Source organism: Strongylocentrotus purpuratus, unplaced genomic scaffold (genome assembly GCF_000002235.5).
Source record: "Strongylocentrotus purpuratus isolate Spur 01 unplaced genomic scaffold, Spur_5.0 spur5_scaffold_12, whole genome shotgun sequence".
In the NCBI taxonomy this organism is placed as follows: domain Eukaryota; kingdom Metazoa; phylum Echinodermata; class Echinoidea; order Camarodonta; family Strongylocentrotidae; genus Strongylocentrotus; species Strongylocentrotus purpuratus.
In genome coordinates this window covers 1,863,579-1,890,285 of record NW_022145597.1, presented here as the reverse complement: position 1 = coordinate 1,890,285, position 26,707 = coordinate 1,863,579, and the positions used below count along the sequence as shown (strand labels likewise).

The window sequence follows — 26,707 nt, the reverse complement described above, 5'->3', positions numbered from 1 at the left end:
TCATTTAATGCCTAAAAACCCTGAGCTTCCGGGGGCTAAGCCCCTTGACCCTCGCCCCGCGATACAAGAATGGCATACTAGTATTATTATTATAATCAATATCAAAGATTTACTTTTGTTGTTCGTTTCCTGATGTACAAGTCATTTCTAATTGCAGAAAGTGTAACTTTATTTTACTTTTCAATTTTGATCCTAACAAATGTAACTACTGTCTTACCATTATAACTTCTGAGTAGGCATCTAATGCTTGCTCGTGTTGATTTGATTGGAACAGTTGATCTCCTAACGTTATTCGCTCCTCAAGAGTACGAGTCATTCCAAGTTGCTTGTCGGCCTCTTTATTTGAAGGATCGTATTTCAACTGTAAGCAGAAAGAAAATAAGGAGAGAAAATAATCATTGACATCTTTGAGCTCCATTTTTTTGTTGTTGTATTTATTAACATTCATTTCCTTCTCAATGGTGCAATGTGAAACACAACGTTTATGTAAATTATCATGTAACAATGATTTTAAAATAGAGTATACGGTAAATAATTCAAAGACAGAAGTAGGCGAAAACGCGAAAAGTATAGCTTGTGTTGGGAACGCTAATAATAAATTAACACAAGTTACAGAGAGAACATTTTATATACTTTTTTGAAAATTACTGATTAAAAAAAAAAAATTGAGTAAAATGAGATAGCTAATAAGAAAATTATTAATTTTTGATAACATGAAAAACTTTGAAGGTCACAAGACAAATTGGCAACTCACTTATGAGTCTGTGACGCCATTGCCTCACTATCCACTAATTGTTTCTTTATATTGATAATATAAGTCCCTATTTTCTATTTTTTATTAATAAAATAAAGGCGATTTTAACAAATTATAAGGTGGTCTGTATTACTAACAGCCCACCTGATAAATAATAATAATAAAGGCGATTTTAACGAAATTATAAGGTGGTCTGTATTACTTACAGCCCGCCTGAAAAGTGATTCAGATTAAAGGTACTATGTGCCATTTGCAGGCCAAACAAATGAAAATGTTAAAACGGCATTTGAAAGACTATACTAATTTTGAACTTCCCTCAAAACGAAAGGGCTTGAAAATGGCTTTTAGTGGACAAATAACGACCATTACTCGTCGAAGCGACTTAATTGATTGCAATCACCTAAATAATAGTCTGATTTTCAGACCCTTTTACCTAATGGTCGAACGTTTTGTTTCCAAAGAAAAAAAATGTCAGTCACTCACTTAATAGTGTCTAACAGTGAAATCTAGAAGGTATACGGGTTTCCTGGCATAATGTTTAAATTTTACAGATATGACACATTTATAATTCCTGCAAAGTTCTACAAAATTTGATGTTGGCTGCAAAAGGGACATGGTATCTTTGAAATATGCCAGGTGGGTCAGAAAGAAGTCGTACAGCAAAAAAATAAAAACACATAATTTTAACCCGGCATTGGCTAAACTACTTTCTAATTGATCTACTTTACCTGGACGGAGAGAGCCAAATGTAATGTTTTGCCAAAGGAGACTAGCTGTTAGATGCTAATTGCTATAATAATATTAGGATAAAATCAATCTTTTGTCTCACCACTGCAGCGTAATCCTCCCTAGCTTTAGCGAGGTGTCCCAGTTTGAAGAGTACATTCCCGTGACTGATGAGAGCAGGGGTGAAGTCTGGCTTGAGAGTCATACTTTTCTTCAGATCTGAAAGGGCTAGTTTGGGACTTCCCCGGGCCAGGTAGACATCGGCTCTCTTGTAGTAGGCCATGTAGTTCTTAGGATCATTGTCTAGATGTACATACACATTGAAGAAAACACTTTCTTTAAGGCTCTGTCATATAAAAGATAATGCTGTGGTTTTGTCGAGTCATATTAAACTGAACGTGACTTAAGCCATGCACGATTCCATGGTTGTGTGCCTACCTGACGACCTTTCGCAGCAAAGAATATCTGAACTACATGTACTTCTGCTTCAAAGGCAAATTAGAAATAAATTCTATTTTGTATACTCTTTACACTGAAGTTTTCAGAAGAAAAAAAAATCTAGGGTTCGAAAGGCAAAACATTAGGAATCATTCTTCCTGAATAGGAATGGTTGGCCGCCATTATTATGATACTGTAGTGACTTGACCTTTGGAGAACTTTGCATTTGTAAATATTATTGTCTTGTCTTTATTGTGTGGCTTGAAGTCTAGCCTTTTATTCCATTGTCACTCATTTCTTTAGTGACACCTGTTGCATTACTAGAGTGCCACAAATACTTACTCTGGCAAGCACATTCCATACCCTATGGGTTGGGATGTGCAACCACCTAATGTACTGGTATAGCTTATACTGTACAGGTACATTACACTTGCTTGCTTTATTTGCCACACCTATTTTCATCACTTCTCCTGAGCTGTTCATATAGAGCACACGTATTCTAGAGAGTCTATCTACAGCAAAGCTAATTCAGCTTCATCTTAATTCTTGTCCTATTTCTTCGCTTGTTTCTCTACTCGGTTCTGAGGCCTTATTACTTTATAGAGATTATAAGTTTCTTTTTCTTTACTTAATTCGCGAAGAAGCGTCATTACTTTGTACATGGTCTTACATATTCTTTCTACGGGTGCTGTGCAATATTTGAACTACTACTTGTGATATAATATATGTTCCAAGTATCTGTACTCAACAGGTGTTTCTACGAGACAAGGTAGGAAAGAAATCTATTTCTATTTCTTTTATTTAGGTGATTTAATTCCCTAAACTGGTGACCCCGACGTGATCCAGATTTTTCTTCTTCTGTTGATCTAATCTACCTTGTCATCGTCATTATCATGCCTGATACTGATAGCAATGTATTACCTAGTGAGGTTTCTGAGCCATCCCCTCAAGTCTCATATGTTAGTTTAAAGCTTCCACCATTTTGGGCACATGATCCTGATATTTGGTTTGCTCAGGTTGAGGCTCAGTTTCAAACTAGAGGTGTCTCAGTTGAGTCTACAAAGTTTGCTTATGTTGTCGCCTCATTACAACCAGAGGTAGCTCTTGAGGTGCGCGATATTTTAATTGCCCCTCCCCAAACAGAGCCGTACAAGATACTAAAAGCAGCACTGGTTAAGCGAACTTCTGTCTCTGAGCAAAAGCGTCTAAACAAATTGCTGACGAGTGAAGAGTTAGGCGATAGGTCGCCCTCCCAACTCCTTAGGAGAATGCAACAATTATTAGGCTCTAATACTTTGGAAACTAGTATACTTAAGCAATTATTTTTGCAACGCCTGCCAACCAATGTACAGTTGATTCTCGCTTCCACAAGCGATGATGTCAGCTTGGTTGCGCTAGCGGCATTAGCCGACAAAATTGTTGAAGTTGCTGGTCCGCCTACTATTTCTCATGTCTTACCTAAAGAAGTGCCAGCGCAGACTTACGCTTGCGCTACTCCCAATGACTCTGGTGAAGTACATCGACTTTCTACCCAGGTTGCTCAACTGGCTGCTCAGGTGCAAGCCTTGACTTGTTCTATACAGGAGGACCGCAGAAGTCGCAGTCGACAGCGAGGCCCGAAGAATTCCGGCCCTCGCCAATCAGCTTCCCGTAGCCCGAGTCGGCATCAACAACATGCTGGGGCTGAATGTTGGTACCACTGGAAGCATGGCAAACGAGCCCAGAAGTGCATAAGTCCTTGTTCATACTCAGCAGGACAAAGCCGCCCTGGATATGTCCAGGGAAACGGGCCCGCCAAGGAATAGCGGCGACTAATTCACTTGGCACCATTCAACCCAGTCGCCTTTTCTTTGTTCATGATAAACAATCAGGCACGCGTTTTCTTGTTGATACTGGGGCCGAAGTTAGTATTTTCCCTCATTCCATGTTAGGAAAATCGGCAATGGTAAGTGCAAAAAATATCCAACTTCAAGCTGTTAAAAAATCACCCATTAAGACTTTTGGCCAGAGATCTTTCACTCTTGATCTGGGGTTGCGGCGAGTTTTTCGTTGGATTTTTGTTGTCACGGACATACCTACACCTATCTTGGGAGCCGATTTCCTTGATAACTATGGACTATTAGTCGACATCAAACATCGACGGCTGATAGACACCACCACCACTCTTACAGTACAGGGAGTCGGTACATACACAGGCATCATTAGCCCGGTGTATGTCAAGCAAGATACTTCGGAGCGTTTCCACTCCCTTCTTCGTGAGTATCCTGACATCACCCGGCCAGTGTACAAGCACTCAGAAGTCAAGCATACAACCACCCACCATATCCAAACTCGAGGCGCACCTGCTTCAGCTCGCCCTCGTCGGCTTGCTCCAGATCGGCAGCAGATTGCCAAGGCAGAGTTTGAACACATGCTTGAACTCGGCATTATCAGACAATCTGATAGCAACTGGTCAAGTCCCTTGCACATGGTTCCGAAGAAGACACCAGGGGACTGGCGACCTTGTGGAGATTATCGCATGCTTAATGCTCGTACTATTCCTGATAGATACCCTATTCCTCATTTGCAAGATTTCTCTGCGTCACTTAGTGGCAAGACAATCTTTTCCAAGATTGATCTCATCAGGGCATATCATCAGATCCCAGTCGAGCCTAGCGATATCCACAAGACAGCTATAACCACCCCTTTTGGATTATTCGAGTTTGTTAGGATGCCGTTTGGCCTTCGCAATGCAGCTCAGACATTCCAAAGATTGATGGATGATGTCACTCGCGGTCTTCCTTTCGTCTATGTTTACCTAGACGATATTCTTGTAGCTAGTACTACCAAAGACGAACACGAGACACATCTCCGTTTACTCTTTGACCGCCTGCAAGAGTATGGAATCATTCTCAACCCCGCTAAGTGTCAGTTCGGAGTACCTTTACTGTCCTTTCTAGGGCATAAAGTTGACTCGGAAGGAATACAGCCACTTAGTGACAAGGTGAAGATCATCCGTGATTTTCCGATACCTACATCACTTACCAAACTACGAGAGTTCCTCGGGCTGATCAATTTCTACAGACGGTTCATTCCGCGGTGTGCAGAAGTACTCCAGCCTCTCACGGATCTGTTGAAAAATAGATTGAAGAAGAACCAACCAATCACCCTAGGTGAACAAGAACTTTCTGCTTTCAATCAGGCTAAAGATCAGTTAGCTAACGCTGCAGTTTTAGTTCATCCTAGAATTGATGTTCCTCTATGCCTGTTGGTTGATGCATCTGATGTGGGAGTTGGGGGAACTATCCAACAGCTGGTAGATGGTATTTGGCAACCGTTGGCTTTCTTTTCTAAGAGACTACAGCCTGCCGAGACTAAGTACAGCACTTTCGGTCGGGAACTGTTAGCAGCCTACCTCGGTGTAAAGCACTTTCGACATCTACTTGAAGGTCGCACATTTACCATCTACACGGATCACAAACCTCTCACCCATGCTTTGAATTCAAAGCCTGACCGACACTCACCTCGTGAAATCCGCCAGCTTGATTTCATATCCCAATACACATCTGAGATACACCACATAGCAGGAAGGGAGAACACAGCAGCAGACGCTCTCTCCCGTCTGTGTATCGACAGAGTTGATTCATCCTCGGTCATAGATTTTGCAGCCATTGCGAAAGAACAGGAGGATGATAGTGAGGTACAGGACTCCTCGCTTCAGCTCAAGTCTATATCGCTTCCTGGTTCTCTTACTACCATGCTATGTGATGTTTCGACAGGTGTTGCTAGACCCCTTGTTCCAGTCAAACACAGACGAGCTATTTTTGACGCCCTCCACGGACTATCCCATCCTGGGATCAGGGCCACTCAAAAGCTCATCACGGAACGTTTCGTTTGGCCTGGTATTAATCATGATATCAGGAAATGGGCCAGAACATGTCTTGAATGCCAGAGATGCAAGGTGCATAAACACACAAAAGTTCCACTTGGCACTTTTACCTCACCTGATGCGCGTTTTCTCTCATGTGCACATCGATCTTGTAGGCCCACTTCCTACTTCAGAGGGTAACACGTACCTTCTTACTTGTGTGGATCGTTACACCAGATGGCCAGAAGCTATACCTATCCCAGATATCACTGCGGATACTGTAGCACGTACTTTTGTGGCCAGATGGGTAGCGGTGTTTGGTGCTCCAACTACTCTTACTACAGACAGGGGTAGACAATTTGAGTCAGCACTCTTCCTTGCTCTCACTAATCTTCTTGGCACTAAACGCATTCGCACAACAGCATACCATCCAGCAGCCAATGGGCTTGTTGAGCGTTTTCATAGGCAACTCAAAGCCTCTCTCAAGGCGCATAACACAGTCCGTTGGACTGAGGTCCTTCCCTTGGTATTGCTGGGTATACGTACAGCTATCAAGTCTGATCTGGGATGTTCCGCAGCAGAACTCGTTTTTGGTACTACGGTCATGCTACCGGCCCAATTTGTGTCTCCTTCACAGACTGACTCTGCTGGCGATCCAGCTAATTACGCCCACAGACTGAAGAGACTGATGCGTGAATTACATCCCACCCCTACTCGCAAGCAACGAGCTACCCCTACACAGGTACACCCAGAGTTGCATTCCTCATCCCACGTCTTTTTGAGGGTTGATGCAGTCAAGGGGCCCCTTCAACCTCCTTACAGGGGGCCTTTTCGAGTCCTTCAACGCTCTGACAAGTTTTTTACTATTGATTACAATGGTAAACGTGAAACTGTCAGTGTTGAGAGACTTAAACCAGCTTTCATGGAGCAAGATCTCCCTGCTCAATCTAAGAAGGGTCAAGATCCACCTATCCAAGTCCCTCGGCAATCCAACTCCGCAGACTTAGCACTGGATCCTGCTCCGTTAGCACTGGATCCTGCTCCGTTAGCACTGGATCCTGCTCCGTTAGCACTGGATCCTGCGCCGTTAGCATTGGATCCTGCACTGAAGCAGAACACTCCTGAGATTCGAAAGACCAGGTCTGGTCGTCAAGTTCGATGGCCAGTGAGGTTCGTGGATTTTTTCGAAGTCGGGTGAAGCATATTAAACTTACTGTGTTTCAACAGTATTACCATATTTTCGTATTTTCAAGTCAACATGCATGTAGGTCTATATTTCCTCATCGATTTGTTGCTACTTTTCATTCGACAACAAATCTAGAGGGGAGCTACTGTAGTGACTTGACCTTTGGAGAACTTTGCATTTGTAAATATTATTGTCTTGTCTTTATTGTGTGGCTTGAAGTCTAGCCTTTTATTCCATTGTCACTCATTTCTTTAGTGACACCTGTTGCATTACTAGAGTGCCACAAATACTTACTCTGGCAAGCACATTCCATACCCTATGGGTTGGGATGTGCAACCACCTAATGTACTGGTATAGCTTATACTGTACAGGTACATTACACTTGCTTGCTTTATTTGCCACACCTATTTTCATCACTTCTCCTGAGCTGTTCATATAGAGCACACGTATTCTAGAGAGTCTATCTACAGCAAAGCTAATTCAGCTTCATCTTAATTCTTGTCCTATTTCTTCGCTTGTTTCTCTACTCGGTTCTGAGGCCTTATTACTTTATAGAGATTATAAGTTTCTTTTTCTTTACTTAATTCGCGAAGAAGCGTCATTACTTTGTACATGGTCTTACATATTCTTTCTACGGGTGCTGTGCAATATTTGAACTACTACTTGTGATATAATATATGTTCCAAGTATCTGTACTCAACAGGTGTTTCTACGAGACAAGGTAGGAAAGAAATCTATTTCTATTTCTTTTATTTAGGTGATTTAATTCCCTAAAATACTATGGTGCCACGTAAAAAAAGTCAGAGGTAAAAATGTCAAAGGCAATATTGTCAGAGGTAACAATTTTCAGAGGTAAAACTGTCAGAGGTACAAAAACAAATATCGGGGCAAAAATCAGTGCCTTCATAGTATCTCAGCAGGTTATCACAAAATGTCGAGACATTAGCTACAGGGCTAGGGTATAATATTTCCCTCTTCCATATCATAATATAGGCCTATATTTTACAAATGACTGTGTATAGTACTTCGTACATGTCCTGGGAATTATACAATGTGGACAATAAGTTTGAAATTTATATTTTGTGTTCAGGTTTGCATAATTATATGAATTCCTAATATTTTCCGATATATTAAAATGTTTTAATGTTTATTTGGTATTTGAGGAAGTAAATACATAGAATATTAAGATTGAATGAGATAAAGCAAGGAATCAGTTACAAGGATCGCACAATGATTCCACAAATTCAGTCATCAGACCCATCTTCATGCTCATCCCACCAAAGACTATTATGACCACAAAAAAAAGCATTTTAAAAAGACACAGATTTGCTTTTTCCCCTCATCAATGTTTATTACAAAAGTTTGACAATTTTAAAGCTTTGCTTGCTCCCCTCGGCAATAAATGGGCAAAAAGTCTCAATTTTAGGTCGAAATGTAAATAAAGATTAAAGAAATAAGAAAAGAAAGCATCGCTAAAATATTGTCTGCAGAGAATCCTTTGTTATTTATTCTCGATAAGACGAATATACAAGCATTGCCAATATGCAACCTGTAAGATGCTTTTGTTTTAAAACATTTACCTCTGACATTTTTTGCTCTGACATTTTTTGCTCTGACAGTCTTACCTCTGATTTGTCCCCTTTTTACATATTATAACACCGGGTCGCTTCTATATAAGGGTTAGGCATAGTGGCATGGGCTAAAAATTACTTTTTTCAATCCCGCATGAGCCTACAACTCTGAATACAATACAATGTAAATAGCTACCGCCTAGTGAACATCATAGGGAGAAAGATATGAATTAACCGTTAACAGAAAATCAGTTACATCCAATGATTTAAATTCACGTTGGGATAGCTGAGACCATTGATCTGGAAAATATGAATGTTAAAGCCACTTTTATTTAGTTCGAAGAGCAGATAATTACTCAAGGAGTAGTTCAGGGGTATATCATATAGGTAAATGGTCTTACTAAACAGGTTCCTTAGGTACAAACGGACTTTAAAAAAAAAAAGCTTAACATAAACATAGAATGTGGTCTTCATAGGAAGACGGTCTTTCTTTAGGTGGTCGCTGAAGCAGGTGTGACTGTATTTTACATTTCACAGCACATCATATTTCATTGGGGGCAACCTCGCTAGTCATAAGAGCTAGCTGCTATTCATAATGTGAGATGAGGGTCGCTATTCATAATTCACGCTGAGGGTCATTACTTATCAGGGCCACTGTTCATAAATATGAAGGGGCGCTTTCATAATTTCGATTGGGGTCACTACTCGTAAGAACGGCTATCCATAATACAAAATGAGGGACGCTAATCGTCTTTAATCTTCTCGTATTATGAATACGGACCCCTATGAATAATGACCCCGACTTTGTATTATGAATAGCGAAACTCTTCTCAAATTATGAATAGCGGTCCTTACGGATAGCTGTCCTTATGAATAGTGGTCATTATGAATAGCGGTCCTTATGAATAGCGAATATGGACCCCATTTCATTCGGGCAAGGAGCAGGAATGCCAATCATTGGTAATGTGTATTACATATTGCAAACTTGTAATGGGCCAGGGCATCAGCTAGTTGACCAGCAGCTAATCGAGTGTTTCCAGTCTCCACGTATCTCTTAGCTTCTGATTCAGATTTTGCCTCTCCATCTACAAAAAAACAAAAAACATAATTAAGCTACCCAAAATCCAAATCTTTACCGACATCTTAACAAGTTTAACATTGTCTTCTATCTGTTCATCGTTAATGGTAGCCTTAAGGTGGGCACGTATATGCACAGGCGCGTACGCAGGATTTTTTCAAGGGGGGGGGGGGGGGGTTAACATTTATAAATCGGGCCGAAAATTTCGCAACGACTCAGCCAGCCGCTGAATAAGCGGGGGGGGGGGGGGGAAGAGGTCATTTTTTTTTTTTTTTTTTGGTCCCAAAAAAAAACATCGGGTCCATTAACGAATAAAACTTTGTAAGTTTTAACATACAAATGACTACCAAACGTTGGTGCAAATCTACCAGGTTTCGGTAGTATAAAATACGTCCAACTGATACCGGAAAATTTTCTAAAAATTCACGTGTATAAAAAGTTTCTTTCAAGTTTAAGCTAATAATCGCAGCGCAAACTTTCTTCACTGTTTCAAAATTACCCTTCATTTTTTTTGGCAGCGAAATGACGTCTGCGAGTGCTCGCCATTCCTGGCGTGTTGAAAGTTAGGTCATAATGGGACTACACATGATATTTGGCATAAAAATTGGGCCTCATTTTTAAGTTGTTAATTGTCATATTTAGAATATGAAGGCATTTGAAGAGCCATGCTTTTCAAGGAACATTTTTTCTCTAATTTTCTTCCACACTTGCATAATAACAATGATAACGCTCACAAGTTATTGTTCACCTCTCCTCAGAACTCGACCTTCTCTTTAACCATCATACTTTGCAGCTGAGTGTTGTGATCTAAATACACATTTGCGGGCGAGGGAGTCGAGCGAGGGAAATTTTTAAGAATTGTGAGGTTGCAGTGCGAAAAATTACGTCTTATAAAGTAGAAAATCCCTTTCCAGATTGGGTTATACGCACATTCTCATAACGGAAGTCTGAAAAGACCTTCAGTAAGTAATCATTTATAAATGTGAGCGAGCTTGGGGGAAATTGCTTTTAGTCGCTTTATCTAAGGGGCACGTTTAATGATGAGAGAAAAGGGGGACACTTATCGAAATGGATCAGACATTTATTAGAAGAAAAATGGAGCACGTGTCAAAGTACAACGTGTAATTATCAGAGGTGAAAATGGGGCAATTTATGCACCTGAAAAGAGGCACCAACCAGGAATGAAAAAAGGCACTTATGAGAACGGAAACTGGGCATTTATCGACAGAAAAGAGGCAACAATCAGATTTTGATAGGGGCATTTATAAAATTTAAAAATTGTTATATATATATATATAGGTCCCTTATCAGAAAGGAAAATAAGACGTATCATTGTTAAGAAGGTAAATTATCAGAGGTGAAAATGGGCCAATTCATGCACCTGAAAAAAAAAGACACTAACAAGGGATGATTATCAGAGGTGAAGGGGAAATTACAAGCAACTGAAAGGAGGCACTTCTCGTACCTAAAAAGTGGCCCTTACTTTTTCATTTCATTTATTTATATAAACACGGTAACTCTCTCAGGCTAAACAGCTGTGTTTTTTTCAATCTACTAGAATTATAGCGAGCAGAGAAAGCAAGTAATATTATTATCAACTGTAATTGACTACTCTTTGTTAATGGGGTTGTTTGATTGTAATTAAGAAAAACATTTGGATGCTCCAAACATCTAAACAAAAATCATACTGAGAAAAGAGAAATGTCGCAGTTGAAATAGTTAAAAACAAAAGGTGTACACGAGTTGACAATATTACAAACTTTTTCTCGTATTTTCTGACATTTCTTCTTTTACAGACACATCTGTCGTATGTTGCCTTTATAATGGTATAGCTATTAGATACCATTACTTTACAATTTAAACCCATAGCTTACTTATTAACTGTGCTGTTAGGTACATTTTAGTGATATATTTAAATCAATATGCTCTTGGTATGTGTTTTTCAAAGCATGAATGTTCCACTCTGAAAAGTATCTCCCCCCCCCCCCCCACCAATGGATCTGACTTGATATATAAAGTGACAAGAAAAATTTAAAGTTTAATATTTTCAACTTGAACGACTTGACATTTTTTGAGTGGTTAAACAAATGTGTAGATCAAGATATTTCTAAGATGTAAAGGTTATTGAGACTAACAGAACTATTAAAGTCAGTTTCATTAGTCAAAATTATGCATTGAATATGTTGGATTTTCTCAAAAGGTCTCAAGCCATTACAAAAATTCCATGTGACAATGAGTATATGATTTGAATTGATTGCATTGTTTCATGTAATTATTAATGCGTTACCAGGCGATATGATCGCATTATGAGTATGCAGTTCAGAGAGTGAGTTTTATAACGATAACATTCCCATTTATATTAATAATAAACTTATTCAATTAAGTAATTCCGTTAATTTCTTGGTGTCGTATTGGATAGTTGCTTGAGATTTAAGAACCATATCTCGAATGTTTTACATAAGATCAGCAGAAATACTGGCTTGATAAATAAGCTGAAAATATAGTTTGTTTCCCGAAAAATTGATAACTTTATATCATTCCATTATTTTCCCTTATTTGAAATATTATAATATTGTATGGGCTACCAATGCAACACAAACTGAATTAGACTAACTATTCAAAGTTCAAAAGAAATGTTGAGGAAATAGCTACCAATTATCATTTTCTAGCATCATTCATAGCTATCACTATTAAATATTCATGATATAAATAAGCAAGAAATCGCAAAGTCCATGTACAAATATAAAAAATAAGTTGTTACCTACCCCCCTTTCAGACTTCTTTCAATATAATATTCAAATTCATCATTATATTTTTCAACATATTTCATTTATGGTCTGTTAATTCTAGTTATGAATCTAAATCAATGAGTTATCTAGGTCTTGAACAGTGGATTATGATCCCCAAGGTAATAACGAAATCCCAATTCAATATCTTCTATCCTTTAGAAAACAATATAAACTCCTACTACTAAATGATTATTATTCATCACAGTTGTTGATTTTTCTATATCTGAACTCCTTTATATTGTTGTCCCCTTGTTTTTCTTTCTCATTTTCTCTCGTCTTATAGATAGTTAAAGTGTCTGCAATTTGTTTATTTTACTTAATTTATTGTTGTGTGCATATAATATTTGGTATTTCTGTAATGGGCGATCCAACTTTACAGGTTTTCGCCGCCTTCATGAAAAGCCCCGCATATAAATTTTGTAAATATAGTTATAATTTACTGTTACCTTGTATACTTTGATTTTTATATTGCGAAATAAATTGAATTGAATTGAAAGTACTATTTTGAAAACGCAGAAATTAAAACAAAACAAATTAATATACCAACAGACCCAGAGGTAAGAATATCTGTGTATGCAGATGACTACGCAATACGGATATCAGGCAGAAACATTGGACATACTACTGGAAAGAAATATCTGAATCTATTAATCTATTGGATTTAAGAGTGGGGGTTTCAACTCTCAGCTGACAAAAGAGTGCCTGTACTTTTCACGAAAAGCTGGCATTTTTTACCAACTGAAATAAAGCTAAAAGGAAATGTGCTGACGTCAGGCGCGTACGCAGGATTTTTTCAAGGGGGGGGGGGGTTTAACATTTATAAATCGGTCCGAAATTTTCGCAACGACTCAGCCAGCCGCTGAATGCTGAATAAGCGGGGGGGGGGGGGGGGGGGGGGGGGGGGGGGGGGGGGGGGGGGTAAGAGGACACTTTTTTTTTTTTTGTCTCTCGAAATTTGGAAATTTGACATTTTGCTCAGTTGGGGGGGGGGGGGGTAAGGTCACCTTTTTTAGGTCGGCCGTGGGCATAATTTTTTTTTTTTTTATAAAAAAAAAAAGTCAAAAAGGGGGGTTTAGGTTTTTTTAGGGGGGTTTACATACATAAAATTACCCCCCCCCCCTGCGTACGCGCCTGGCTGACGTACGTAAAATCTCATCGTTTTTAGGAGTTATACCTGATAAAAGGTTTTAACCTGGGAACCCCATATCGAAAATTTAATCATAAGAAGTACAAGAAAAATAAATATCTTAAGATGTCAACTAGAACGACCTTGGTGTACAGAGCACTTATAAAGTCTTTTTTTTATTACGGATGTGAGGCGTATGACAGTGCAGCTGCTAACAAAAAACAAGCACTTGACTCTGTTCAATACCAAGCACTGAGGATATGCGTGGGGCTGCCCTTGAAGCTTATCTGCCATAGTTTACAGGAGGTATTAGACCGCCCTGCAAGGTCACTGGACAGGCGGTTATCTCATCAAACTCAGCTCTCAGTTAACATAAGAAAATGAGGATCATGGGGGACCAATGGTCACCGATTAGGCATTGTTTGTTTATATAGAGGGCGCAAGTAGCTACAAGTAGTACAGTGGACCTTTAAAGGTAATACAAAGTTTCGGGCAATTTTGAAAATTGGGTCGATAGTGAATCTTTACAATTTTGATATATTTGGATGCCCCTGGGGATGTATATTATAAGCACTAACAAAAATAGCCCCTAAAACACTTCTTTTTTCGAGTAAAATTGAATATAAAATTTACCGGTGCTTCCGGTAAATTTGATACATTTCAAATAGCGCCTATGGGCCGTACAATGGTAGCTGCGATCATGAAAATCTCAGAATATGTAGTTGTGATATATAATTTCCAAACGGGAATAGCTAATCGGTCGATTTTAGTCAAGAAATGTTGTTTCATAGGTTGGTTGGTTCTTCGTTTAGATGGCGCTCTTCAATCTCAAAGATTATTTGCGCCAGTCAATTTCGTGTATAGCTTTGGCGTGGGCTTCGGAAATCAAGCCCACGAGCGACTTTCCTTGGTGAAATGAAATTAATAGTGATATGGTTTTATTAAAAAAAAAATTAAAAAAAACGCTGCAATATTAAAATTGCATAAAATGCACATAAAAGGCGAGATGGGAGTTAGTTGCAATTGTTCATGGAAAAACCGCAAATACTTCATTTTATATATTATTACAGGATCGACATAAGTTAAGGGGATCCCTGATAGCTTTAAAAGCTATCTAAAACGATTAGTATCGTATATGTAACCCAATAATTCACGAGTAAAAATTGGGTTAGACATCAATAATTGTTTCAGATTGGGGTTGTTCAATTTAATCCTTTCTTTTAAGAGACGTCTATCTTTGTCGTATTTTGTACAATAGAAAATAAAATGTTTAATTGTTTCATCTTCTTGACAAACTTCACAAAGACCAGTATCGTGTTGGTTAATTTGAAAAAGGTAATAATTTAAACTACAGTTACCTACTCTTAGTTGTTGTATCAAGCATTCTTCTCTGCGAGATAGGCCTTGTCTATGTATGGGCTTTGAAACGTCGCTATGCAAAGCATATAAAAATCTACCGTGTTCTGCATTGTCCCATTCTGCTTGCCATAATTTGTTATAATGGATCAAACGAGAGGCTGCCAATTCACTTCTTGTATTTGGTATAACTATGTCTATACACCTTTTCATGGCTCCTTTTTGGCAGCCCGATCTACGATCTCATTGCCCCTAATATCGCAATGTGACGGAATCCATTCAAAAGCAACACAAACATCCTTAAACTGCAAAATATTAATTATGGATAAAAATTTCATTTACAATAGCACATCTAATAAAGTATGAATCGATCATTTGTAAAGCTGACAAAGCGTCGCTAAAAATTACCACCGAAGAGGATTCAATAAATGTATTAATCCACTCTAGTGCCATTAGTATGGCCACTAGTTCTGCTCTCATAATACAGACATGGGATAATCTAAAAAATTTCACCACATTATAATGAGACACATAAAATGCGGCTCCTGTCTTCCCATCCTCGAGTTAGAACCATCTGTATATATATGTAAAAACCCATTCCATGAATTTCCAATGCTATCTAGAACAATCGATTTTATTTCAAATGGAGGCATTTCTTTTTTTGCACTTTGCCATGGTGTTCGAAAGACACTTGTGGTCGTGCTAACCGCCATTCTGGGATTTTCGGCAATAAGTTGGTTTGCCCTTCCACCACTACTTCGTCTCTAAAGGATCGCAGTTTAAAAGGTCCTTCTCCTATCTTCCATTCTAAGTTATTTAAATCATAGTCATCACCCAATACTTCTTTTGTTGGGTGGTTTAAAGTACTAGACAGTAAATAAACTCGAAAGTTATCATTTAACAACCTTCTACGATATCTCAGAGGCAGCTCCCCGGTCAAAACTTGTAAAGCCTCCAAGGACACATTGTGTATTGTGCCTGTAATAATTTTTAAGGCTCTGTATTGGATAGAGTCAAGTTTTTTTGTTAAAGATATACAAGCAGAATCATACATTTCACTCCCATAGTCCAAAATGGATAGGATAAGTCCTTTATAAATCATCATCAAAATCTCATACTTACTTCCCCAGGGGGTGCCGGAGACACAACGTAGCAAGTTTATTCTTTTCTTACATTTATCAATGATAGAATCTATATGGACAGACCAAGTTAAATTGGAGTCAAACCTCACACCAAGAAACTTATACTGCTCGCATATAGGCAGATTATGTCCTTTTATTTGTAGAAGAATATCTTTCTTTTGTTTGTTGGTAAAGACTAATACTGCAGATTTGGTAGGGAAACGTTTAACTTCCACGTCCAACACCATATCTCAAGCTCATGCAGGGCCTCTTGTAATTTCCTGCGGGCCAGCTCTAAATCCTTATTTGAACACCAGATTGCAATGTCATCAGCATAGCAAGATAATTTAACATCACTTACATTTATCTTGAGATCATTTAACATTAAAGTAAATAATAAAGGACTTAATGAACTTCCTTGCGGGATTCCATTTTCTAACGTGTAGTGGCGAGACATATAGTTATTTATCCTCACATTAGAAATCCTACTCAATAGAAATGCTTTTATAAAAAGTAACATTTTTCCACCAATGCCTAAGATAGATAATTTCTTAGTAGACCTGTTTTCCATAGCGAATCATATGCTTTTTCTAAATCAAGAAAGACCGCTACGGTATATTTTTTACTTTTCAAGGATATATGTATGTCCGTCTCCAATCTCACTAAGTGATCTTTGACATTCCTATATTTGCGGAAGCCAGATTGAATAGGATTTAATAGTCTGTTTTTTTCTAGAAACCACGTCAGGCGATTTTTTATCATTTTTTCCATAATTTTAGAGAATGTTGATATAAACGAAATCGGCCTATAAGAGGTCACTTGAGTCGGATCTTTTCCGGATTTCAAGATTGGTATTTGAATAACCTCATACCACTGATGTGGAAAAAGTGAGATTTTCCAAATGTCATTATACAAGTTTAATAAATACACGAGTGCCTTGTTCGGCAAATTCTTAATCATAATTAAATAAATATCATCCTTACCGGATGAGGAGTTTTTCATCTCCTTTAAAACATTCCCCATTTCACTCATGTTAAAGTCATCATTGATACAATCATCATCATGTGTTGAAGAATTATTGTACAAGATATTTTCGTTTTCATTTTTAGTTACGGAAAGTGATTCATCAACCGATTTAAAATAGGTTGCCATTGCATTTGCTTTTTCCTCAGATTCTTTCAAGATATTTCCGTCTACAAATAGATTGTGAAAGATGTGCTTGTTCATTGTACTGTCCCGCATTCTTTTAACCTGTTCCCAGACTTTCCCAATGTCTGTAAATCTATTCATTCTACGGCAGTACTCTAACCAATAATCATATTGAGCTCTCCTGATTACCTTCTGAGCGACAGCTTTCTTCTTTAAGTATTTCTTAACATCATTTAGATCATAATACCTTCTTAACCTGTTTTTAAGACGATTTCTCTCTTGCACCGCCTTCTTGCAGGCATTGTTCCACCAGGGATTTACTTTTCTTCTCTTGGCAATCTGCACACGCGGAATGCACTTGTTCGACGTTTCCTTGATCACCTTAACAATCACATTGTATCTGCCTTGAATGTTTAGTTCTGCACCAAGATTTTCATATCCTTCTTTTCTCAATGCCTCTTCAATTTCTTCTCTATACTCTTCCCAATTAACCTTTCTAAAAGACCATCTCTGTCCCATATTCTCACCCCCTGGTCTATTGTACACATGTTTAAAATTTAAGCAAACCAGATTATGATCACTGCCAAAATTATTGGATAGTACTTTCCACTCTGTATTACGTGCTAATTCTTTCGATACTAAGGACAAATCCAGATTTGAGTATGTACCATAATATGGGTCTAACCTTGTAGGAGATCCATCATTTAATAAAACCAAATCATTATTTTCTATAAAAGACTCCACAGTTCTACCGTTTGTGTCTAATTTGTTGCTCCCCCATAGAGGATTGTGACTATTAAAGGGCGCGTTCATGCTTGATTTTGACGGCCAGAATCAGGCATCTGTTACGCGTTTAGTTTAAAACACGCTTGCGTTCATGCTCACTTTTGTAGAATCACCGAAAAACGGCGATCACGATCGCCGATCGTAAACTCACAAAAAGATGCGTTTACAATTTGTAAACGCGTTTAAATGGGGTCAACGCACTGACCTCTAGTGGGTCTACGTAGCATGCACACACAGGTTTGCGAATCCAGCTGAAGGCCACCCAAGGAGAATTGCCTGTAGAAGTGAGCATGAACAGTGCACCGTGGAACTGCGATTACGATGAGCGTTTACGATGAGCGTTACAAATCGCTCATTCTGCCTTCAAAATCAAGCATGAACGCGCCCAAAGTCGCCTAGAATCAAATACTTCCCCGGCACATTTCTTATCATGTTATTTAGATCTATCAGTTCAATCTTTTTACACGGATTATAATAGTTGAAGATTGAGATAACTCCGTTTTTACAAAAAATATCAACTTTTTGGTATTCGGCGTTCCTGGGTGTATCCATCGCCTGAAAAGTGATGTCGTTTTTTAAATACATCACCAAACCACCTCTTCTGCCGTCCGGCCTGTTTTTACAAACACAAACGTAATTGGGTATAGACAAAACATTAAAATCGTTAAACCAAGTTTCTTGGATGCACATTATATCTGGGTGAATACCTAACAAATTGTTATCAATAAGGGAAGATAAAAAGTTTGCGCCATGCGCCGTCAAGCCTTGTGCGTTCCATTGTACAATCAATAGGTCTGATATGGACTTATTAGTTATATGAGGCGACTTTTTACCATTTCCATGGTAATGTCTACCTTCAAAATTTCTTTGCCTGCTCTAACTACCGCTTCCAAGAAATTATCATCATTACTGGACTGAGGCAACTGTCGTACCACAAACAGAATAAACATAATCAAATCAATAGATGTCATATTTACTGGAGTTTGGGTTGCAGTTTCCTTCTTTGTTTTTCGTACTGGAATTGGGATCTGGGAATGAGATCTGGGTATTGCCCTGTCCCTTTCTTCCTGTCCCTTTCTTTCTCGTACTGTGTGTGGGGTATGGGCCTGAGGGTTCGGATGGCTCTCTGAGGATTCGGATTGGCTCTCTGAGCGTTATTTGGCCTTGATTCTGTGTTATGTTTTTTGGCAGGTTTGTTTAGATTTGCACTACCCATGTCTTTCTGATTATCCATGTCAGTAACGGCATTTTCATGTATCTGTGCACGATGGGCTTGGCCGCTTGGGCATAAGTGAGGTTTTCCTGTAATTTTATTTTTTGAATTTGTTCGCCTCTGCATAAAATTTACAACCTTGGTAAGCTGCAGAGTGGTTTTCACCACATCTGAGGCATTTAGGGTTCTCCTTATTAGGGCAATCTTCGAACTCATGTTCTCCCCCGCATCTAACACATCGGATATTGCCTTTACAAGTTTGCCTAATGTGTCCGAATAACTGACATTTATGGCATCGCGGCACAGGAGGGATATAGTCGTCCACTTGCTTTACCTCATACAGAAAATGTATGGACTCGGGTAAGTTTTTACCCTTGAAAGTGAGGAGAACGGAAGGGGTTGCTACCATTTCTCCTTTGATCTTCTTCATAAATCTTTTAGCGTTCACTACATTCTGTTCTTTCAAAACTTCCTCTATTTCCTCGTTACTGATTTGGGGATCAATCTTGTGAATAACTCCTTTAGTGGTTGATTGGCTCCCATCGTATCGTGTAACTTTCACATTAATGCCCGCCAACTGGGTTAATTCCAACAGTTTGGGTATTTGGTTTTCGCTCTCACATCTCACAATCAACATGTTTTTTCTTTTACCATATCTTTTACTCTGCCTACAAGATCATGAATTTGTTTTACAACCTTCACGGGGTTGGCTCTGCACACATTCTTATTCTCCAATCCAACAATAACTACTTTACCCTCAGAATGAGTTGGTGTCGAGCGGGAGAATTTGGGTATTTTGTATTCTTTTCATGTAACACTCCATCACTATTGCTTCTAACCCTTGGCCTCTTTTTCGATTTTTTGCGTACTGCCGTTTTCCATGAACAATCTGCAATGTCACTATCTTCCGGGACCGTAGTACCGTCAGAAGATATACCTTCACCTAAATCATGTACATCGTCCCGGTATTTCTCAGCAACGGCCGTCATATAATTCTCTTCCCCCGAAGATAAAGAGGAGAGAGAAATCGACGCCATTCAATTTTCAAACGCGCATAGGTCCCTAATTAAGATTAGTAGGATAAGTGAAAATTCTTACCTTTCAAGGCTGTGTTATTTAAGTTGTTAATCTTACGTGAATGGAGGGATGAAAATGAGTGCAATAAATCACCACAGGATTGCCACTTAGGGTCACCTCCTAGACCTTTGCCTTGACTACAGTGACGAACGAGTTAAAACGTGAAGATGTGATCCAACAACGAGATTGCTACGGCGAAAGCTCGTATAGTCCGATGGGCTGGACACGGTACAGGATTGACTCAGCTGCCGTCGAGTGAGAGGGGTGCGGCTGGTTCGAAATTCCCGCCAAAATTCTATATAATACACGCCAATTAGGAGCTTTTAGAGAAAGCGACCGTCTCCGTCTCCGTTGACAGAAGTCCAAATAGCTAAATTAATATCTTGACCTTAAGAGGGAGCTATACAACATAAAGAGTTCATTATTTATAATTTCATAACTTTAGACTCGATTTCAACCGCGACAACGATCAGTGAATATTGTAGGAATGCATATGCTTCCAATATGTTAATTTGAACCAAATTCATGGGCCCATGCCAAACTTGTATAATACTCCTTAGAATCGCTACAGGTGGAAATTGGGAAAAAATCACTTTTGCTTTAAAAAGGCGATTGCTTTAAAGTCAATATCGACAAAACTATGGCTCAAGATAGCGCACTTCTAGATACATCACGCATATTTGCTCAGTGAGAAAACCCGAGGAAGAAAAGCAGAAATGTCTGCAAGGAAAAGGATCTTAGAGAACCCCAAAAACCATCGTTAAATACTATGGACAACCTGGAGACAATTCAGATACATACATGCCAACATCAGAAAATCAGAAAATCAGAAATCTATACAAATTATGCTATTTAAAAAAAAAGAGGAACAATCCTAACTCTCCTATTCAATACTACAGACAAATTTGTACAGGAAGAGGAACACCTGCATTAAAATGATATTTATCTTTGATCTAATGAAACAAAAAGACAGAGTGAAAGTGCTTGAGAAAGAAAATCAAAGAATGAAGGAACGTTTTGTTGATCTTGCAGCTAGAGAAATAAGATGCACAGCTGTATTCTTTGGCTCCCTGAGGGCTGTGAGAAAGGAAATTGTGAAGGGCTGATCCAGTCCTTTGCAGAGTCACATCTGGATCTGCAGGGGCAAGACCTGCGTATAGAGAGGGCACATCGCTCTGGTCAGTCATCCAGAAGAGGGGCTCCTCGCCCGATATTGGTTGCGTTTAATCGTTATTCCACATGAAATGCAGTACTCACAAGTGCCCGAAAACTACTAAAACAAATCATTTGTCTATGAGTATAAGGGGAATCCTGTATTCATTGATGAACTGATACCTAAGGAGATAAATGATCTGCGCAAGGAAATGTCACATACCAGACAGAAGCTAAAGGAAGAGCCCAGAAGGGCTTACTTTAAATATCAAGCAATACTCTACTATCGCTACAAGCAAACACAGAAAGAAGTTGAGCATAAGAAAGGTTAAAAATTAAAGACACCGTCAACAGAAAGAGACATAATTGAAGCAACAATGAAAGAAAGAGCAAGATGATGGAGCAGCAATAAAGACAATTTTGATTACGTTTGTTGAACAAGTAGGGTTATATCAGATCAATTTCCTCACTTCGCAAAGCATCGCATGAGCCATGATGAAAGAGGCTGATTTTTGTTCTATTGTAACTGTTTATGTTTTTGTTTGAAATAGTGGGACCAACATTTGATGCATACAGGATGAATAATGGATTTAAAATAATGACGCATAACGTAAATGGATTAGGGGACTTCAGGACTAGGAAGCGATACTTCAATTTCCTGTCAAAGTTAACAAATTATGTAATTCTATTACAGGAAACACATTCCGCCGAAAAGAACGAAATCTGGTGCAGAAATCAAATCAGATAAAACATAATGTTCAGCCACGGAACATTCATGAGCAGAGGAGTGTGTGTGTATACTATTGAGAAGAACTTCGGACATTAGACTTCTGACTCCATGGGTGTCGATCCCGGGGGGGGGGGGTGGGGGGATATATCCCCCCCCCCCCCAATATTCAGGGGGGGGGTGGCCTGTACAATCATCCCCCAATAATCACCCTCAAAAAAAAAAAAAAAAATAAGAGAAAAATTAATGATGAGAGTAGTAAATGGTTATTACTCGCAAGATGACCATCAAGGAAGAGCATATATTTTGTATAGTCACTAATGGGCCTAATTAGTGGCCGTTAACATTAACAGTTAGTATACAATTCCCTCCGGAAGCTATTGCGGGAGCTATTGCGACAAGCACTGCCGGGAGATAACCCATGCTAACCACCACTCGGGCTGTGCATGCAAAGATTTGCGAACGAACGTTCCGTACGTACATCATGTGGGGAAACTGAATTCAGACAAGTATTAATATAGAGAACAGTACAACGAATCGTCTTCTTTCTCTAATAATTTAGTGAAACGTCAAGGCTTGCGCGCTTCTCGCGGGGGGGGGGGGGGGGGGGGGGAACTAAATTTAGACAAGGACACGATACAACGAATCGTCTCCTTATCTAATAATTTAATGAAACGGTAAAGCTTCCGCGCTTAGCGCTGGATGGGCGAAAATAAATACAGACAAGTATTAAGAGTAATAATTTATTGAAACGTCAAAGCTTCCGCGATTTGCGCGGGAGGGGTGGGGGGAATTGCGCTCAGACAAGGACATGATACAACGAATCGTCTTCCTTCTCTAATAATTTAATGAAACGGTAAAGCTTCCGCGTTTCGCGCGGGAGGGGGTGAACTGAATTCAGACAAGGATTAAGAGTCGAGAATAGTACATCAAATCGTCTTCTTTCTTTAATAATCTAATGAAACGTCAGAGCTTCCGCGCTACGCGCGGAGGAAGGGGAACTTGATTCAAACAAGGATTAAGAGTCGAAAATGGTACATCGAATCGTCTTCTTTTTTTAGTAATCTAATGAAACGTCAGAGCTTCCGCGCTACGCGTGGAGGAAGGGGAACTTGATTCAAACAAGGATTAAGAGTCTATGAATGGTACATCGAATCTTCTTTCTTTAATAATCTAATGAAACGTCAGAGCTTCCGCGGGAGGGGGGGGGGGAACTGAATTCAGACAACGATTAATATAGAGAACAGTACAACGAATCGTCTTCTTTCTCTAATAATTTAGTGAAACGTCCAGGCTGCGCGCTTCTCGCGGGAGGGGAAAACTGAATTCAGACAAGGACACGATACAACGAATCGTCTTCCTTCTCTAATAATTTAATGAAACGGTAAAGCTTCCGCGTTTCGCGCGGGAGGGGGGGGGGAACTGAATTCAGACAAGGATTAAGAGTCAGAGAATGGTACATCAAATCGTCTTCTTCTTTAATAATCTAATTAGACGTCAGAGCTTCCGCGATACGCGCGGAGGAAGGGGAACTTGATTCAAACATTAAGGATTAAGAGTCGAGAATGGTACATCAAATCGTCTTCTTTCTCTAATAATCTAATGAAACGTCAGAGCTTCCGCGATACACGCGGAGGAAGAGGAACTTGATTCAAACAAGGATTAAGAGTCGAAAATGGTACATCGAATTGTCTTATTTCTTTAGTAATCTAATGAAACGTCAGAGCTTCCGCGCTATGCGCGGAGGAAGGGGAACTTGGTTCAAACAAGGATTAAGAGTCTATGAATGGTACATCGAATCGTCTTCTTTCTCTAATAATTTAATGAAACGTCAAAGCTTCTGCACTTCGCGGGGGAGGGGGCCAGAGGGAAACCCCTCCCTGCACCCAACCCCCTAGGGAGCGCGCTTCGCGCGCTCTGTAAGTGATTTGCACGCTTTGCGTGCTCACTACCGCCCTCTAAAATGAAATCCTGGCTACGCGCTTGGGGAGGGGGTGCAACCTGCCACACGCTTCTACCTCTTGGTTGCTTTGATCCATTGCAGAAAATATTTTGGCACCTATCATCCCCCCAAACCACGGATACAAATCGACACCCTTGCTATGATGGCTGAGAACAGTCGTGAAAATCAACAAGACGGAGAGAAATTCTTGTTCGCACATGCACAGATTGATCATTTTGCTCGGTTACCCTCGTCTTTGCCTTCCGTCGTGTTTGCAAATGCACTCATATACAGGTTACAAATGGAGACGGGAGCATAGTACAGGACGATCTGGGTTGAATGAATTCTCCGTCCTCTTTGCCTTCCGTCGCGTTGCTAAAGCGCCTGTGTCTCCCACCCTTGACAAAAAAATGTGGGGGTGGGGCATGTACCCCTGTCCATCCATGATTGACGCCCATGACTAGGAAGAAGATGAAAGAAGAAGTGCAAGGAGCAGAATCATTGAGGCAGACGCATACACATACATACTCCGTGGTAGGAGGAAGTGAGCGAGAGAAAAGGAAGGCAAAGACCAGAGAGAGAGAGAGAGGCGGGGGGGGGGGGGGGGGGGAGCATAAGCACGGGTTCAAATTCAGTATTCGTTAAAATGAAACCGGTGCTGATGATTATTTATTTGCCATGTGACGCTACATAAAAATGGTACCGGAGTGATGTTTATTGTCATCAAATAATGTTCAAAATAGCAGACGATGATCAAAAAAAATAATAATGCAAGGTCGTCAGTCAATAGAATGTCAACTTCCATCTCTCTCAGCTTAGTTTGCCGAACAATAGAATCACCCGAGGGGAATCAACTGTTAAAACAAATTTATCGTGAGTACTGAAATGTTAATTGTTACTGCATGTCATAGAAGTATTATTATTATTATTATTATTTATTCGGCAAAACAAAGTGTATACAGAGGATTACATAGAAGAACAAATCATACAAACAAAAGGATGAAAATCATCGTGATTCCCATGAGCATTTACAAGTTGCCAGGAATGGGGCAGGCAAACTAAATCACCGAAACCGTGAAGGTCCCCCATTCCGACTTGCAGTACTCATGGGAGATCAATACATAAATACATTGTAACAAGTAACAAGAGTATAGCAACACTCAATGACAATGATAAAGAAGAAGAAACTCAAATTTTTGAATGCATCAATAAAGTACAAATTATTTCATGTTTTTAAGGAAAATTATGAGCATTCAAATAAAAGCAGCATTAAACATATATGCCTTCGTATTGAAAAATTATAAAGTGGAACAAATACGAATGATGGACTCCGTCTTGGTAGCAAAAATAAGGCTAGGGGTGTCCAGTTATTTTACATAAATATTTTTCGGTTGAATTAAACGAAATTAAAATATACAAATGTGTTTTGTGTTATATATGAGAATTATTAAGGGGCAGAAATGCAAGTGGTTGGCAAGAATTGTAAAGTACAAACTATTCCTTTACATTGTTCATTTTTAAACCAAGAATCGTTCAAAATAAAAACAAATTATTAAAAAAAAAAAAAAAAAAAAAAAAAAAAAAAAATCACATATGCCTTCGTGTTGGACAATTATAAAGTGGAACAGATACGAATGATGGACTACGTCTTGGTAGCAAAATACAGGCTAGGGGTGTCAGTTATTTGACATAAATATTTTTCGGTTGAATTATACAAAATTAAAATATACAAATGTACAAATGTGCTTTGTGTTATATATGAAATAATATAAGGGGCAGAAATGCAAATGGGTGGCAAAAATTGTAAAGTACAAACTATTCCTTTACATTGTTCATTTTAAACCAGAATCGTACAAAATCAAACAAATTATAGAAAAAACGGGGGGTAATGTACTTCCAAGGCAAAGAAAATTACAGAAGCTGTTCAATTGACAATAGTAATACATAGTGGTAGAAACAGATAGTAGTAATTTTAAGTTACTGTAAATAATCAAGTTAAAGCAAGAGTATACCATCATCTGAAAACAAAAGGTTAATAACTGATCATCCTACAATAAAATAAGCAGATAAAACACATGTATATATACTAAAAAACCTAATAGAGCTGAGAAAAGATTTGGCTTTTCAATTTTGATTGCCAGGTTTGATATTGGACAATAGAAAGTCATTACGGAATTCTACAGGGAATTCATCCCAGAAGCGAGGAAAGAGATACAAAGCGGTATTATTCAAACGCTGTGTTCGGGCAAGTAGGTGATGAAACTTCAGTTCATTAGGGCGACGTGTTATCATCAGAATATTTTGTATAACTACATCACAGTCAATGAATCTATAAAGAGATTTACAAATGATGACATCAGCAAGTACTTTCTACGAGACTCAAGTGTGTACCAGTTAAGTGAGACGCTGATTGTAGGGCATCTGTTGTCGGTACTGTTTTAGTATCAAACGAGTTGCTCTACGTTGGATGCTTTCTAATCTGTCACATAAATTACGATTGACAGGGAACCAAGCTGGTATACCATATTCAACAAGCGGAAGAACAGTCAAGTAGGGGCCGGTGCATGATGAGAGACCCCCAGAGACGAAAGTGATGAGACCTAACATACGATTTGCACGTGAGACAACATCAATATGGTGGCCCTGAAGGGACATCGCGAATAGACTAA

General features: G+C 39.1%; 1 protein-coding gene across 1 annotated transcript; it reads right to left on the bottom strand.

Moving 5' to 3' along the window:
• Nucleotides 1-205: 205 nt before the first annotated feature.
• Nucleotides 206-9,602, bottom strand: LOC105446829 (dnaJ homolog subfamily C member 3-like). Its single transcript, XM_030982516.1, has 3 exons — nucleotides 9,497-9,602; nucleotides 1,584-1,783; nucleotides 206-361 (listed from the first exon to the last, which is right to left on the bottom strand). The coding sequence occupies exons 2-3, from the start codon at nucleotides 1,761-1,763 to the stop codon at nucleotides 206-208; spliced, it is 336 nt and encodes a 111-aa protein (XP_030838376.1). The 5' UTR covers nucleotides 1,764-1,783; nucleotides 9,497-9,602.
• Nucleotides 9,603-26,707: the final 17,105 nt, after the last annotated feature.

Excerpts from the sequence above, each read along its gene's own strand:
- LOC105446829 (XM_030982516.1), bottom strand. The coding sequence starts at position 1,763 with ATGGCCTACTACAAGAGAGCCGATGTCTACCTGGCCCGGGGAAGTCCC. Across the intron at positions 362-1,583 it reads GGGAGGATTACGCTGCAGTG|TTGAAATACGATCCTTCAAA; the intron begins GTGAGACAAAAG and ends TTCTGCTTACAG.